The following is a 15,874-nucleotide window of genomic DNA, read 5'->3' as shown; positions in this document are numbered from 1 at the left end:
GCAATAAGAGGCAGTGCAAACGATAGCGCCGTACAACGATAGGGCCCTTTATCTGAATCTGATTATTAACACATTGACTGCCAGACGTTTTTTTTTGCTGTAGGTAGCTTCTGCCAAGCCGTTTTTTGAGGATTATGGCTCATTTTATAAGAGCCGAGGATTCGTTTCAGCTTGGAGTTTGTGAACATACAATATCTCAAAAGTACTAATAGAATGTGTACTTTCTCTGTCTAAAAGAGTTAGTTTGTAGAGTTAGTAGTTATGTAAGCATTAGCAGTTGAATACAGCATGGTTTTAGCGTGAGAAAGAATATTCAGAGATAAACGGCTTTTTGTGAAATTGGATGGAACAGTCACTTTAACCATTCATTTTTGTCTCTCTCTCTCTCTCTCTCCCTCCCCCTCTCGCTCTCTCTCTCTCTCTCCCTCCCTCTCGCTCTCCCTCCCTCTCTCTCTCTCTCTCTCTCTCTCTCTCTCTCCCTCCCTCTCGAGTTGCTTCAACTCCTCCCTCCGTGGGCGGACAAGCTTGTCACCAGTCAGTGCTTTGCTGCTCTCCTGTGCCTGCATGTCTGCACGGCCGCTGTTTGAGGAAGTCGGGATGGACTCGCTCGTTTGGAGTTTTGGTTGAGAGAAGCTTTTGCGATTCTGGTCATATTTATGCTGCGTGTTTCAAAGTGTGTTCCTCCACCTGTAATCTATCACCCGATCATAGTAGATCGGCTGAATCTATTATGTAAATTTGCAATCCCGCATCGCCAGCAATCAGCGCGAAAAGGAGAATGGCTGGGCTGAGAATGGCGTGACAAGTTAAAAAAATGCTTTCCTTTCTCTAGCCAGGAGAGCACTGCTGCCACTTAGTGGGTCGGTGGAATGGGTTGTAAACGTTCGGTGGCTCCAATAATTATATAAGAGATGTAAAAGGCTTAGATGCACAACCCACCGTCAAAAAAAAAAAATCGATGCCAAAAACGTGTAAACACGTTGTTGGCAGGGAACAGCTGGATTCTGAAAACGTGTTCATACGTTGTTGGCAGTGAATGTGTTAAACCAGGACTAAACATCAAAACACTTTTTTTTCAGCTTTTAACCAATATATATGGCTTTTGGGGTGGTGTGTGAAGAATTCTGGTCAAAATTTCCACATTTGAGAGCAAATTTATAATATTCTACCAACTTTATCATTTTCAGCTGCATAAGTGCCCTCTATGGGTTCAAACCTGCTTTTTTGGGGGGCCCTCAAATTAATGGATGATTTGGTACATCGTTACGTCACGGTGGTATTTGCGCGTGGTGTACTTCAATCTGAATCAATTGTATATTATCAGCTTTATTTTCTGCAGCGAGCCGTTCGGGTGCTGGGATAACGTAATGCATTATGGGTAATAGGGTACTGTGGCTAATGCTAGCGGCTAACGTTAGTTACTTTATATGGCAGTAAAACGCCACTGAATGACCAAATTGATATAACTTTTAACCATTTCGAGTAACACCATTTCCATACGGACTATCAGCGTTGGTTAGTTCTTTATAACATGGCTATATTTATAACGTTCTCTATCTCTGATACACTGAAAATACCGCCTGTCATGCAAAAAAAAGGGCCATACCATCTCTGTCGATGATTTGATTTGACAGTTCTGGGCCCTGGAGTTGGCGTTGGCCAATCCTGGCGTGTTCCGCCCTCAAATCGAATGTGTTCTGGTGCTAAGCGAGTGGGTTCCGACAACCAGGCTCTCTGAGGCACGAGCCACTTACATTATAGGAGCAGTGCGGTAAATACAATATTCCTGGAATGTGAGTTTAACGAACCAGTTAGATGTCCTCTGCATTCTACATCAAATGAAGACATTACTGTTTGTTTTATTTTGTATGTTACATACTTATTGGCCAAGTTATTAGTTAGTTTATGGGCTAGGAATTCTGACAGGGTACAAGAGACTACAGGCAGCCATCTTGCCTGCAGAATTGTCAAATAAAGTAGAATACCGTTTTGCCAGAAATCTGGGGGGTTTAGTCTCCCTTTAAGTATTTCATTATTAGCTCAACTTAAAGGATTTTGGTGTCTGCAAAATTAAGTGACAGCACTTCCACAAACATTATGTCACAGTGAAGTTGACCTTTGAACTTTTAGATATAAAATGTCATCTCTTCATCATTTTATCCTATTAGACATTTGTGTGAATTTTTTTCATAATTAGCCTATGAATTATTGAGTTATGGCCAAAAACGTCAGTTCATCCTTGAGTCCAAGTGGACGTTTGTGCCAAATTTGAAGAAATTCCCTCCTGAGATATTGCGTTCACAAGAATGGGACGGACGGATGGACAGGTGTGAGATCAGTGTCCTTGAGGATGTGAAGTACCGGGCTGTATTGGTACTCTGTAGTTTTCAATAGTGAGGGGTTTTTGTCGTGTCTGAGCTGCTGCTGTTCTTTGGCTTCCCAGCGGGATACAGCACCCTCTCTGCTGTGGCTATTTATTGGTGGAAACCCGGAATTACAAAGCTAAAGAACAGAAACGACAGGCTCGGAAAGGACAAAAACTGCGGTATTAAAACGGTATTACAAACTACGCAATATTTAAGAAGACAAACACATGACGGACAGCAACCATGGCTTTTAGGAATGTACTGTTTTTTATGATTGTGACATGTAGAAAAGAAGGGTGGATACAAAAGGTGACTTCGGTGTGACTCCAGTCGATTTGACCTATGACAGCTAGAGGCTGACCATGAATGAAGTCAGGGCAGCAGGAAAAGGTAACAGTTGCTTTGCAGGTGCAGCACATGCTCCCAACAAAATCACAAGCTTCAATCCAGACTCAAGTTAGGGTTTGTACATACTGGGTTCTCTGGAGTGTTTGTTGGCTGTAGGAGTCCTGGATGCAGAGTTCTTCATGCCAACAGCTAGAGAAGAGAATAAAGAGCCAAAGTCACACCCACTTCCAGTTTAGACATACGCACCAATAGATTTATTTTTTCTACCTACATTTCGTAAAATGCTTATAAAAAGAGTTTTACTTGGTCAAACCAAGGGAGCGGAGCAGCCCAGCCAATAACATCACGCAGAGCAGATCACCTCAGCAGAGCAGAGTCAGTGGACTGCATTCTAAATGAAACAAGGAAATGCGTCTCCTTCCCAGAGCATTTTGTGAGGCGTTTGGAGCTCATACCTCCATGGTTTGGTAGGTATTAGAGCTGGGCTACCCGACCTGGGCCGGGCTTGGACAAAAAGATTTAAGAGATGTTCGGGCTCGCGCCGGACTCGATCACATTGTTCAGTCACTTTAGTGTGTTGTCTTGTTTTTGGCTTCACAACATGCTGTCTGTGTGCTGGAGTGTTGTTTTACTACTTTACTGACAGCACTTGAAGGCAACACCAGTGTTGCACAACACATGAAACTGAAACTAGGAGATACTGTACACGTGAAAGAAAATGTTAAAGGATAGCTTTACCGGTAATCAACCCACTTTGTATCATTAATAATCTCTGCAAAATAAGCACACAGGCAGTGTTTACCTTCTCTGTGTTTTCCTCACGGAGATCTCCCATTACCTCCTCTGGCAAAGCGCTCCGTTCTGACACGTTTTACGTCACAACGCTTCACAACGAAGCTGCGGAGACGTTCTGCTGGAGACGTGGAATCTGCTCAGAGGGCGGCTGTTATTGTTTAATTTATGCGCACATCCGTGGAGAATCGCATTGAGAGCCTTAACGAGCCTTAATGACTTGCAGCTGGCGGGGGCTGAGTTTCTGCAGACAGGAGCAGCAGCATTTTTCTCCGTGAGGTAAACAGAGCGAGAAGATAAAGGCTGCCCATGTGCTTATATTACCAAGATTATTAATGATACAAAGTGGGTTGATTACCGGTAAAGCCATACTTTAATTGAGGAAGTAACATTATCGAAAGCAATGCAGGGAAATCGATGGTATGGAATCATTTCCACAATGTTTTAACTACTAGCCACCAGCCACAGTGAAGCGATGGAGAGACTTTGATCACCTACACAGTACACCATCACTGTGTGAGAGTGGGGATTCTCACACATCCTTTGAATGACAAAACCAGAATACAGACAAAGCTTGAAGTGGTCCAAGCAGAAAGTCAAGCTACGGAATTGAGTGTAGCCAGTACACTGTATCCGAGCTGAAACGCCCACGCCACGCCAAGCAGCGGAAGGTCATTCGTCAGACAACGACCTGTAAGTTACTGGTCACCCATGATAGGAAGGAAAGTGAGAAATAGACACTGAGGGAAAAGAGATTGGTATTGCTATTTTAGCTGGAAGAGCTAACGGTATAGAGAGCTAGCATTGAATGGTTAGGGTAGGATTAACTTAATAACTCCTAATATCTTAATAACCACTAGTAATACCAAAGACGATGGGATTTCAAGCAAGACGGCCCAACTTCAACTCACTTCCTGTCATTTTGTCACATGGGTTTTGCTCGTGGTTTTTCACGGACACGGTCACTTAGGAGACTTTCGGCAGGTTTGAGTCTATTGTACCATGTGACAATTTAGGAGACTTGCTGCTACCATTTGTTAGAATTGGCGGAGCCTGCGGTGACCCATATATAGTAATATAATATATATGGTAATACTGTGTAGTATTCCACTTATTATAACACTATTGTTTAACAGCAGCACATGCAGCATTACCTGTGGAACGGGGTGGAGACTTTTCTTCTGGGGGTGTGTGATTGGTTGAGGGGTTATCTATCAGCGAGTTCCACTCAGCGGTTGGCTGGGCTAGCGGCGTGGGCAGAACCTCGGCACAGTAGCTATGGTGAACTGACGTCTCCGTTTCTGCTGCTTCATCTGTGACCAAGATAATCTCCAATCAAAACACTGAACACAGAGCTTACATTCTGCTTGTCAACTTTACAGAGATAGAAGAAAAGCTGGCTTACTTCTCTACTGAGGTCCATGTAAATGCATTTGTGACATTACATTTTTACATAGTAATAGTAGTTTTCCAGTGTCCTGACATTAGGGCTTCACAATTAATCAAATATTGATTGTGATCAGGATTTTAGCTTCCCACAATCACGAAAACAAGAAAATCAAGATAAAATGTGCCACATTCTGTTTAGTAATGTTGCTCTGGTTTTGTCTTGTGTTGTAAATCCAGCGCACCCCTTTCCCTCGCAGTGGTGCACCTAGCCCCTCCTCCAAAGTCCAAACATATTGTTGTGTTTAAGCTCAAGTTGAGAACAGCGAGCCGGCGTGTTTGTCTGTTTATGTCTAAACATTCCTTGGTAAAAGATGACAGTTCAAAGAAATCCAGTGTTAAAAGTTTTTGTTTTGTTTAGTTAATTAGTTAACTAGAAAGACCGCACCGCGGATTTATTCCTCCGCCATTAGTTCATTCTTGAGTCCAAATCGCCATTTGAGGCAAATTGGAAGAAATTCCGTCAAGGCGCTCCTGAGATGTTGTGTTACAGAGCTTGGAAATTGGGTGTGTGAGGTCACAGTGGCCTTGACCTTTGACCACTGTTGTGCTCGCAGGAGCTGGTTTGGTTATGAAATATGATTATTAATAATTATAAATTATTAATATTCATAAATTTATTAGATTTGACAGAAAATATTGTATTCTCTGTAAGATTCGGGGCACCACTGTAGTTAAGGCTACAGACCTGTCTAAAAGTCAAGTTATGACTTGTTTAGACACCAAACCAAATTGTCATATCAGTCTCATAATGATATAGTGTACATTGTACAGTTAATTGAAGGTCAAAGTTCGTAAGCTTCTGTCACAGATTTCCACAGATAAAATACCTCATGAATAACCACCAAGATTCATAGCATTATGTAATAAAAAGATTTAATAAATCACAATATCAATTGACATTAACATAATGATTAAAATATCAGTTCATCACATTTACTTTTATGACTAATACTCTACCACATCTATCGCTAATACCTAATGTGAATAAACATCATCAATTGTGTGTGTGTGTGTGTGTGTGTGTGTTTATGTGTGTGTGTGTGTGTGTGTGTGTGTGTGTGTGTGTGTGTGTGTGTGTGTGTGTGTGTGTGTGTGTGTGTGTGTGTGTGCGTGTGCTTTAGGGGAAGAGAAGGAGGGAGAGAGGGAGGAGTGGCTCGTTCTGGCTGTCTCTGTGATGTAATCACAGGACTGGCTGAGAGGCGGGCTGATCGTGTGTAGACCGCCTCCTTTTCAAAATGGCGGTTTTGCCAAAGTTGAGGAAGGATTGACTTAGGCCCAATTCCAATTCGCCCCCTTACTGACTCACCCCCTTAGAGGCGCGTTCACGTGAAGGGAGTGAGGGTTTAGGGATGTCCCACGGTGAAATCGCAAAGTGAATGAGGGCTCAGAGTGAGCCCTTTCTGCCCCCTTACCGTAAGGGAGCAGCTATGGCCACTTACGGAAAGGGAATTGCCCACAATGCATAGCGTTGTGATGTATAAAACGGGGAAGGCTGCAAATATCTGTCAAAAAAATAAAAGAACACACGCACGAAACGAACGCGGTGTTTGCGAGTGGGCTGGAATGCCTTAATTGACAATGAAACATTACATTAATAGGGATTTCAGATTAGACAAAAATATTATATCAGAGGAATGCAAGTAGTTATTTTACACAATCCTAGAATAATCATCGATCATTTCTATTACAATTGCAATCCACAACTTTGTTGATGAATGAGAAATAGTTTTACCGAATCTGTATTGTACAGTATTGACATTGTGTATAATGTTGGGTGACATGTCATTATTATGCTTATTTTAATTATAATTACAGATGTTGCAGATTTTGCAGTAGGCTACATTTATTTTTAAATGACCTGTTGTCCACTCTGTAGAGCCAGAGCCTGGATGAGAACAGACTCATCAGGGAGTCTATCCCTCAAACACCTTAGGTGTCTTGACAATAAACAATATATAGCGAACCCCAAACCTGCCAGAGTCAACATCATCTTGTCAAGTGCAAAGGGCTCTGCTGTCCCAATCCTCCTATTTATCCAATGTGGATCCCTTCCACACTTGATGACTCAACCACTTTTAGATGGCAGCCATTAGAGGGACTGAGGGTTCAGGGCTTGAGTCTTTAGGGGGCGGATTGGAATTGGGCCCTAGTCAGACAGAGGTGGCTGGGGGGCGGTCTGGAGCCGCCTCCTTTCCAAAATGGCGGTTCTGCCGAATTTAGGAAGGGATCACTCTGCCTGCCTAGCCTGGATCACTCTGTGTGAGTGACTAATCAAACTCTCTAATTCAGCTTAACTGTATTTTTGCGGGTGGACATTCTGAACATCTCTAGACCGTTCCAAGCTTAGCCCTCTCGGTTGAACGGGCTCAGCTGGGAGGCCGAGAGAGTGGGGGAGGGTGAGAGGGAGAGGGAGAGAGGAGAATGGCCCGCTGATGGCCGCTGAGTTCTTCCGAACTTAGCGCTCACCTTCAGGCGTCTATATCATTCAACAGTGTGCAAACATGGTACATCAACATACAGGATACTGTAATCAACATATACATGGTAATGCATTTTAACCCTAACTGCCCAGAACCATTAAACCATAAACTCTCACGCGGATTCACTCTGCTAAGTGAATCGTTCCGTTGTTGGCACGGCTGTCCTGTGCGCTGTAGGTTTGGTTGAGTTGAGGAGGAGGTTCGAGGTTTGGCTGAGTTGACGTCGGGGCCGACGTGCGATCTGGCCTGGGCAAGCATGCAGCGGACGTCTGATGGGGGTCGACGATGCCGGGGGTGGACGTGCAGTCTCTCTGCTGGTTGAGTCGAAGGAGTGCTGCGGCTGTGTGGATGCCCGCCACGGTGTGTCTTTCTGCAGCCGTTGGTTTGCCCTGCTGCGGTGTGGCTTTCTTCTTCTTCTCCTGCACGTGCGGTGCGCGGGGAGGGTCGTCAGTCAGGCGTTCTTGCCTGGAAGCTTGGTCAACAGCTGGCGTTATGCCAGGCTGTGGCACGTCTGGAAGCGCGAGGGGGCTTTCCCCGGCGACGTATAACACTAAAACGACTTAAATTAACTGAGATTAAGTATAACTATCTCAGTGTAAGCATGCTATGTCTGGTGGGACTTACGGCCTTGGTAGGCAATCCCTGGGCCTGCTGCGCGGTTCACCCTGGCCTCTGGTGGCTGTGGTCAGGCCTGGTTAGGCCTTTGTTCAGGGGGTGCAGCGAGCGGGGGAGGGGAGCCGGCTTCTCTGGCCCCTCCAACCCCTGGTTCAAGCTTAGTTGAGACTCTTAGTTAAAACTGTTTCCAACAGTTTTGGTACTGTCTGGGGAAAATCACGAAGGGTTCTCATTGGCCTCTCATGTGTCTTTTGTGATGGTTCTGGCCAATGATAGCGCTCTGTGAGCTGGACTGTGCCCATTCTGTAAGGTGAGGCAAGGGAAAAGGGGGTTTTATGGCTTGATTACCCTTAGAGATAAAACAATGGCCGGAATCCTTTGAGGCTCTGAGAGGTGTGAAACGTCCTGGGGCAACCACAAAAGCCATTTGTCTCCTCTCAATAGAGGTTTATAGCTAGAGAGGAAAACATGTTAAATCATGATATGTTCATTCATATTTCTCATGATACAGTACAGTCCATAATGTGTCGATCACAACACCACCAAAATCTAATCAGTTCATGCTTGAGTCCAAGTCGATGTTTGAGACAAATTTGATGAAATTCCGTCAAGGCATTCCTGAGATATCGCGTTAACATGCTTGAAAATGGCGTTGGAGAGGTCACAGTGACCTTGACTTTTGACCACCAAAATCTAATGAGATCATCCTTGAGTCTAAGTGGATGTTTGAGGCAAATTTGATTAAATTCCGTCGAGGCGTTCCTCAGATATCGTGTTAACGAACATCGGACGGACGGACGGACATACGTACGGACGGATAACCCGGATCCATAATGCCTCCAGCCTGGCTATCGGCGGCGGAGGCATAATAAATGCATGATGTTCCCAAAGTCAAAGAGTAATCGTGAGAAATAATTGTGATCTCAATGCTGATCAAACTAATCGTCATTGGCTGCGTTTCCCAAAAGCTTCTTAGCGCTAAGAAGCTTCTTTAACCCTTCTTAAGGCCCCCTTAAGAAGCAAACGCGTTTCCCGATTGCTTCTTAGCCTAAAATTATCTTCCGTTAAGAAGGCTGCATTTCCCAAAAGCTTTTTAGCGCTAAGATGATCTTTCGTTAAGAAGGTTTTGTAAGAAGGGTCTGGGGCATTCTTAACACCTTCTTAATGACGAAACACTGGCAGATCCAGCTGCCTCAGGCAAAAGGAGATACTTGTGTCCACTGTTCCTCTTGTGTTTTTCCCTTTTTCCTTTCTTTCATGCACCCTTTAGTGTTTACAATTGGGGAACACTTGAAAATCTCCCCTGTATGTATGGTTACTTGTGTTTTAAATGTTTTACCGTAGGCTATATTCCTCTAATCAGAATGGATTCCTTTTATCTTGTGGATTTATATAGCACCTTTCACAGAACCCAAGGTCGCTTAAATTCTGTAGTGTTTCTCGCAATTTTGTTGTATGCCGTGTATATAAAGCAATTTGAACTGCAGTCCATGTCTGAAATAAATGTTTAATAGAAGAAGTTCTTGTTTAACATGACCACGATTAGGTTATTCTACAACAGTGTTTCTCAACCACTGGGTCGTGGCCCACTGGTGGGCTCAGAGTGCTATCTAGTGGGCCGCAGAGGACCTCTCACATCGAGATGGTGGACAGCTCCAGTTAAGATGCTTCTTAACACGTTCACTGCCATTGGCGAGTTGACTCGTCAAAAAAAATTCAACGGTTGACTGCCATTGACGAGTCAAGTCGTCAAAAAAAAAAAAAAAAAAATTGACGGTGGGACGTGGATCAACGCCCCCCACGTCTCCTATAAAAATATGGGAGCCACCGAACGTGTACAACCCATTCCACCGACCCACTAAGTGGCGACAGTGCTCTCCAGACTAGAAAAAGCCGAGCCAAAACTGCAGGGGAACGCGCAAGGAAACCATTCTCATACTGTAAAATGGATTGGCGAAAACGCTTTCGCTTTCGCACATTATCGCGCTGGGAGCTGGCGGTGGGGGATTGCAAATTTGCATAATAGATTATGCGTGCAACACACTTTGAAACACCGGCAGAAAGCCCACAATCGCACGCAGCTTCATTCCAGCTGAGCTCACAACCGAAACGACTCATGCAGACTCGCCCAAAGAGCAGCCGCCAGCAGCCAGGCAGCACAGACAGGCAGAGCCTCGCTTGTACCGCTGCAGCCACGGAGAGAGGAGAACACACACGGAGGGAGGAGTTTGAAGGAGAGGGGGGTTTCCTGCTGCTATGGAGGAAATGACTGTTCAAAACTATTGTTTAGATGTCTGACGTCTTACGCCAAAAATAAATGGTTAAAGTGACTGTTCTATCGAATTTCACAAAAAGCCATTTATCTCAGCATAAATTTTCAGACGCTGAAACCATGCTGTATTCTACTGCTAATGCCTACATAACTACTAACTCTACAAACTAACTCTTTTAGACAGAGAAAGCACACATTCTATTAGTTCTTTTGAGATAATTTGTGTTCACAAAATCTTAGCAGAAAAGAATCCTCGGCTCTTGAAAGATGAGCCAGAATCCTCAAAAAAAAACCTTGGCAGAACCTACCTACAGTATTGAAAAAACGGCTGGCGGTGAATGTGTTAAGAGCCTTCTTTTTTTTTTCTTCTTCTCTTCTGTTAAGAAGGCGTTTGGGAAACACTTCTTTAGAAGCTTCTTAACTCCTTAAGCTTGTGTGTGTGTGTGTGTGTGCATGTGTGTGTTTTGGGCACGGGGCTGGGGAAAGGTGCAGGCTGGCAGCACCGCACAGACAGACCAAGTTCATTACGCACAAATAGTCTCTCCCCCTCCCTCTCTCTCTCTCTTCTCGCTCTCTATTTTCTCTCTCTCCCTCTCTCTTTACCTTCTCCCTGCCATTTCCTCGCGGTCCGGCAGCAATCGCTTTGCGGACCGGCACCGGTCCGGGGCCCGGTGGTTGGGAACCACTGATGTAAATAATGTCACAATGTCAACAGTGACATCATCAGTGGGAAGCAGGGAAGGGATACTGATGATGAGTGTGAAGGCCTAATAAAAATGTAAAATATTGCTGTAGTGCGCCCTGTGGGCAGATATTGTTGTTTTTTTTGCACCAGATTAATTTCTGACCCCTGAAAGGTGTTCTGGCAAAAAAGTTGGTGATTGGAGCGATGCTGTGCCTTGCAACTCACAGACAAACAAACAGAGAACTCTCCAATTATAGAATATAAAGATAAGATCAAAGTTAGCACTGGTGTGTTGGTGTAAGATCGGCCCGCGGCACAGATGACATCAAGGCTTCACGCACTGTGATTGGCTGTACGTCGGGTACGTGGGATTAACATGCCCAAAATGTCCGACAGGTTTAGATTAGCTAACAAGCTAAGCTATTGATGTTACCAGACATTTGGGAACGTTATTACATTCAAAATATGAATCATACAAACATTCAATGATCAGGATTCAAGTGTACAGGAAGATTTCTCATAAACATGAGCCTTACTTTTTTTTAAATAAATGTTGTGAGCTTCTTTTTCATCTGTAGTCGCAGGAGCCCGAGCACATCCAGTAGGGCGAGTAGATCTGACACCCACACCTGCTGTGAATCATTCAGGGCTGCTGTTTAAGGTCCTGTTGTTTTTGTTACACACCTGCTGTGAATCATTCAGGGCTGCTGTTTAAGGTACTGTTGTTTTTGTTACACACCTGCTGTGAATCATTCAGGGCTGCTGTTTAAGGTACTGTTGTTTTTGTTACACACCTGCTGTGAATCATTCAGGGCTACTGTTTAAGGTACTGTTGTTTTTGTTACACACCTGCTGTGAATCATTCAGGGCTACTGTTTAAGGTACTGTTGTTTTTGTTACACACCTGCTGTGAATCATTCAGGGCTACTGTTTAAGGTACTGTTGTTTTTGTTACACCCACACCTGCTGTGAATCATTCAGGGCTGCTGTTTAAGGTACTGTTGTTTTTATTACACACCTGCTGTGAATCATTCAGGGCTGCTGTTTAAGGTACTGTTGTTTTTGTTACACCCACACCTGCTGTGAATCATTCAGGGCTACTGTTTAAGGTACTGTTGTTTTTATTACACCCACACCTGCTGTGAATCATTCAGGGCTGCTGTTTAAGGTACTGTTGTTTTTGTTACATAGTAGATCTGACACCCACACCTGCTGTGAATCATTCAGGGCTACTGTTTAAGGTACTGTTGTTTTTGTTACATACCAGACCCACACCTGCTGTGAATCATTCAGGGCTACTGTTTAAGGTACTGTTGTTTTTGTTACATAGTAGATCTGACACCCACACCTGCTGTGAATCATTCAGGGCTACTGTTTAAGGTACTGTTGTTTTTGTTACATACCAGAATGATTGTTTTTCCTCTCTGTTCCTGAGGAAGGGGGGGTCTCCTCCCCTGCTGGCCTAACAGCATCCACACTGGGCTCTACTGTTGGAGCACTCTCCTCCTGATAGGGACACACACACACACACACGCACGCACGCACGCACGCAGGCAGGCAGGCAGACAGGCAGACAGACAGACAGACAGACAGACAGACACGCACGCACGCAGACAGACAGACAGACAGACAGACAGACACAGACAGACAGACAGACAGACACGCACGCACGCACGCAGGCAGGCAGGCAGACAGACAGGCAGACAGACAGACAGACACACACAGACAGACACGCACGCAGGCAGGCAGACAGACAGACAGACAGACAGACAGACACACACACACACACACAGACGCACCATAACTTGAGGCCTGCAGTAGTCATAGATCTTAATAAGAAATGTCAACAATTCAAAAGAAATGGAATTATGCATATTAACGCAATAAAGAAACACACGACAGATGCCCGATGAAGAAAAACAACGAAACATTTAACTCGTTGCCCGCCATTGACGTGTTTTTACGTCAATCCGTGTTTTCACAGCCATACGATAGACGACGCTCTTGGCCACCTTATGAAGTGCCACTTCATCACTCCTCAAGTTGCCCAGAAGCCGGGGTTATGTCCCACAAAACCAGGAAAAAGCTCCATGAAACACCTCCAGCCTGGTGCCTCAAAGCACTGCAAAAAAGTAGGTCTTAACTGTTAACGCCGGTCTTAGCTACGTCCAACTTTGTGATTTGAATTTACACCGAGTGCACCAAGCCTAGTCAGGCTACCTACCATGGTCGTAGCTGCGCCCGGTCTTTAGGCTGCGGACGTGCGCATCCACGTGAATACGTGCTTGTTGCCAAGCAACACACTTCTCTCAGATGAGCTCGAGACAGCTGACAGACAGCTCCAACTCAGCTCAAACTTATAGAGTTGTATTCAAAGCATAGAAATGTTCTCACAGCTAAATTTAACAGCGCCAACACAAACAAACAGAAACAAGATGCATGGAATTTGATCACAAGTGCAATCAGTACTGAATGCGATGGCGGACTGCGCACAGCGGGCAGTTGACGAAGTCAGGAAGAAATCAGCATCAGCTTTTAAAAACCCGCCGACAAGCGGAGGTCCTGCACCCAAAGCGTCCATTTACAGCAGATATCGATCGATATTTTTGGAGAAGATTCCCCCGCATCACAGGACTGAACGGCACTGGCGGCACAGAGCTGTCAGTCCCGACAGCGCAGATCAAGAGGAGACAGCTGTCAGTATGGGTACGCCTTGGGTGTAACTTTTACGCCTGCTCCATACCATACATACGCATACAGGGCTTAAGACTACATGGTGCACTAGTCATAAAATTAAGTTAGTCGTAACTTTGAGTTCTACGTCGGACGAAGCGTTACACCTAGGCGTACGCCCAGCTGGTGCACTCGGCTCCAGAAGCCTTAACCCCCCAGGGAAGATGAGCGTGACCTGCCACGTCCACTCTCTGAGTGCGGGGTGAATTGCTCCCACAAAAATAAATTTTTCTCAGCTTTCTGGCAAGAGACGTGTTTTCGGTGAAAATGGCTACTCTGCATACTGCATTGTCCTTTCTTCCCCAGTCAGTCAACCCCTTCCCCTCCCCTCCCCTCCCTACTGCTGCTGCTGCTCTGCTCTCAGCGTTGGCAACACTGTCAGCTCAGCCTCACATAACGTTACACACTGGGGAGAGACTCTCCGCCTGGAGAAAATGAACTAATGTCGTTAGCGACAAATCTGGGGATTTTTTCTGGCCATTACCAGCAAGCAGCAGTAAGCCAGGCAATGACGATAGCTGAGTTGAGTAGCATGTGCTTTTATCACAGCTAAGTCATCAATGCTGACTATTTTCCATCAATGTTAGCAGAAGTTTAGCTAATGGTATTAGCATCAATGCTAGCGGAGAATTAGCTCTCTTAAAACCACATTTCCCCTGGCCGGTCTGTCTGTCTCTCTCTCTCTCTCTCTATATATATCTATATATATATATATATATGGCATGTTATGTAATCGGTGTATGCCTCACCACCGTGTAACACCGGTAACACATACTACCGTGGCAAGCCTAGTGCAAAATACTAAAGCACTTCACCCACTGAACATGTCACCTAGGCTGACTAGTGAACTCTGCGACTTCCTCAAAACTTGGCTCGTCATGTTGGAGGGGTCAGCTACCTGGACAGGACAGACCATGGTCATGTTGGAGGGGTCAGCTACCTGGACAGGACAGACCATGGTCATGTTGGAGGGGTCAGCTACCTGGATGGGACAGACCATGGTCATGTTGGAGGGGTCAGCTACCTGGATGGGACAGACCATGGTCATGTTGGAGGGGTCAGCTACCTGGACGGGACAGACCATGGTCATGTTGGAGGGGTCAGCTACCTGGACAGGACAGACTGTGGTCATGTTGGAGGGGTCAGCTACCTGGACAGGACAGACCGTGGTCATGTTGGAGGGGTCAGCTACCTGGATGGGACAGACTGTGGTCATGTTGGAGGGGTCAGCTACCTGGATGGGACAGACTGTGGTCATGTTGGAGGGGTCAGCTACCTGGACAGGACAGACCATGGTCATGTTGGAGGGGTCAGCTACCTGGACAGGACAGACTGTGGTCATGTTGGAGGGGTCAGCTACCTGGATGGGACAGACTGTGGTCATGTTGGAGGGGTCAGCTACCTGGATGGGACAGACTGTGGTCATGTTGGAGGGGTCAGCTACCTGGACGGGACAGACCATGGTCATGATGGAGGGGTCAGCTACCTGGATGGGACAGACTGTGGTCATGTTGGAGGGGTCAGCTACCTGGATGGGACAGACTGTGGTCATGTTGGAGGGGTCAGCTACCTGGACAGGACAGACCATGGTCATGATGGAGGGGTCAGCTACCTGGACGGGACAGACCATGGTCATGTTGGAGGGGTCAGCTACCTGGATGGGACAGACCATGGTCATGTTGGAGGGGTCAGCTACCTGGACGGGACAGACCATGGTCATGTTGGAGGGGTCAGCTACCTGGATGGGACAGACCATGGTCATGTTGGAGGGGTCAGCTACCTGGATGGGACAGACCATGGTCATGTTGGAGGGGTCAGCTACCTGGACTGGACAGACCATGGTCATGTTGGAGGGGTCAGCTACCTGGACTGGACAGACTGTGGTCATGTTGGAGGGGTCAGCTACCTGGATGGGACAGACCGTGGTCATGTTGGAGGGGTCAGCTACCTGGATGGGACAGACCATGGTCATGTTGGAGGGGTCAGCTACCTGGATGGGACAGACCGTGGTCATGTTGGAGGGGTCAGCTACCTGGATGGGACAGACTGTGGTCATGTTGGAGGGGTCAGCTACCTGGACAGGACAGACCATGGTCATGTTGGAGGGGTCAGCTACCTGGACTGGACAGACCAT

General features: G+C 45.9%; 1 protein-coding gene across 2 annotated transcripts in view; it reads right to left on the bottom strand.

Moving 5' to 3' along the window:
- phf20l1 (PHD finger protein 20 like 1) overlaps positions 1–15,874 on the bottom strand; it is a 132,528-nt gene that overhangs the window by 78,296 nt on the left and 38,358 nt on the right. For both annotated transcript variants that reach the window (XM_083642906.1, XM_083642907.1), the window contains exons 7-9: positions 12,411–12,513; positions 4,661–4,819; positions 2,841–2,903 (exon numbers count right to left, since the gene is read on the bottom strand). In XM_083642906.1, the coding sequence (XP_083499032.1) occupies positions 2,841–2,903; positions 4,661–4,819; positions 12,411–12,513 (325 nt within the window). The remainder of the gene's footprint in view (positions 1–2,840; positions 2,904–4,660; positions 4,820–12,410; positions 12,514–15,874) is intronic.

This window comes from Poromitra crassiceps, assembly GCF_964638095.1.
Source record: "Poromitra crassiceps genome assembly, chromosome: 1".
Lineage (NCBI taxonomy): Eukaryota > Metazoa > Chordata > Actinopteri > Beryciformes > Melamphaidae > Poromitra > Poromitra crassiceps.
This window is presented reverse-complemented; position numbering and strand designations above follow the sequence as displayed.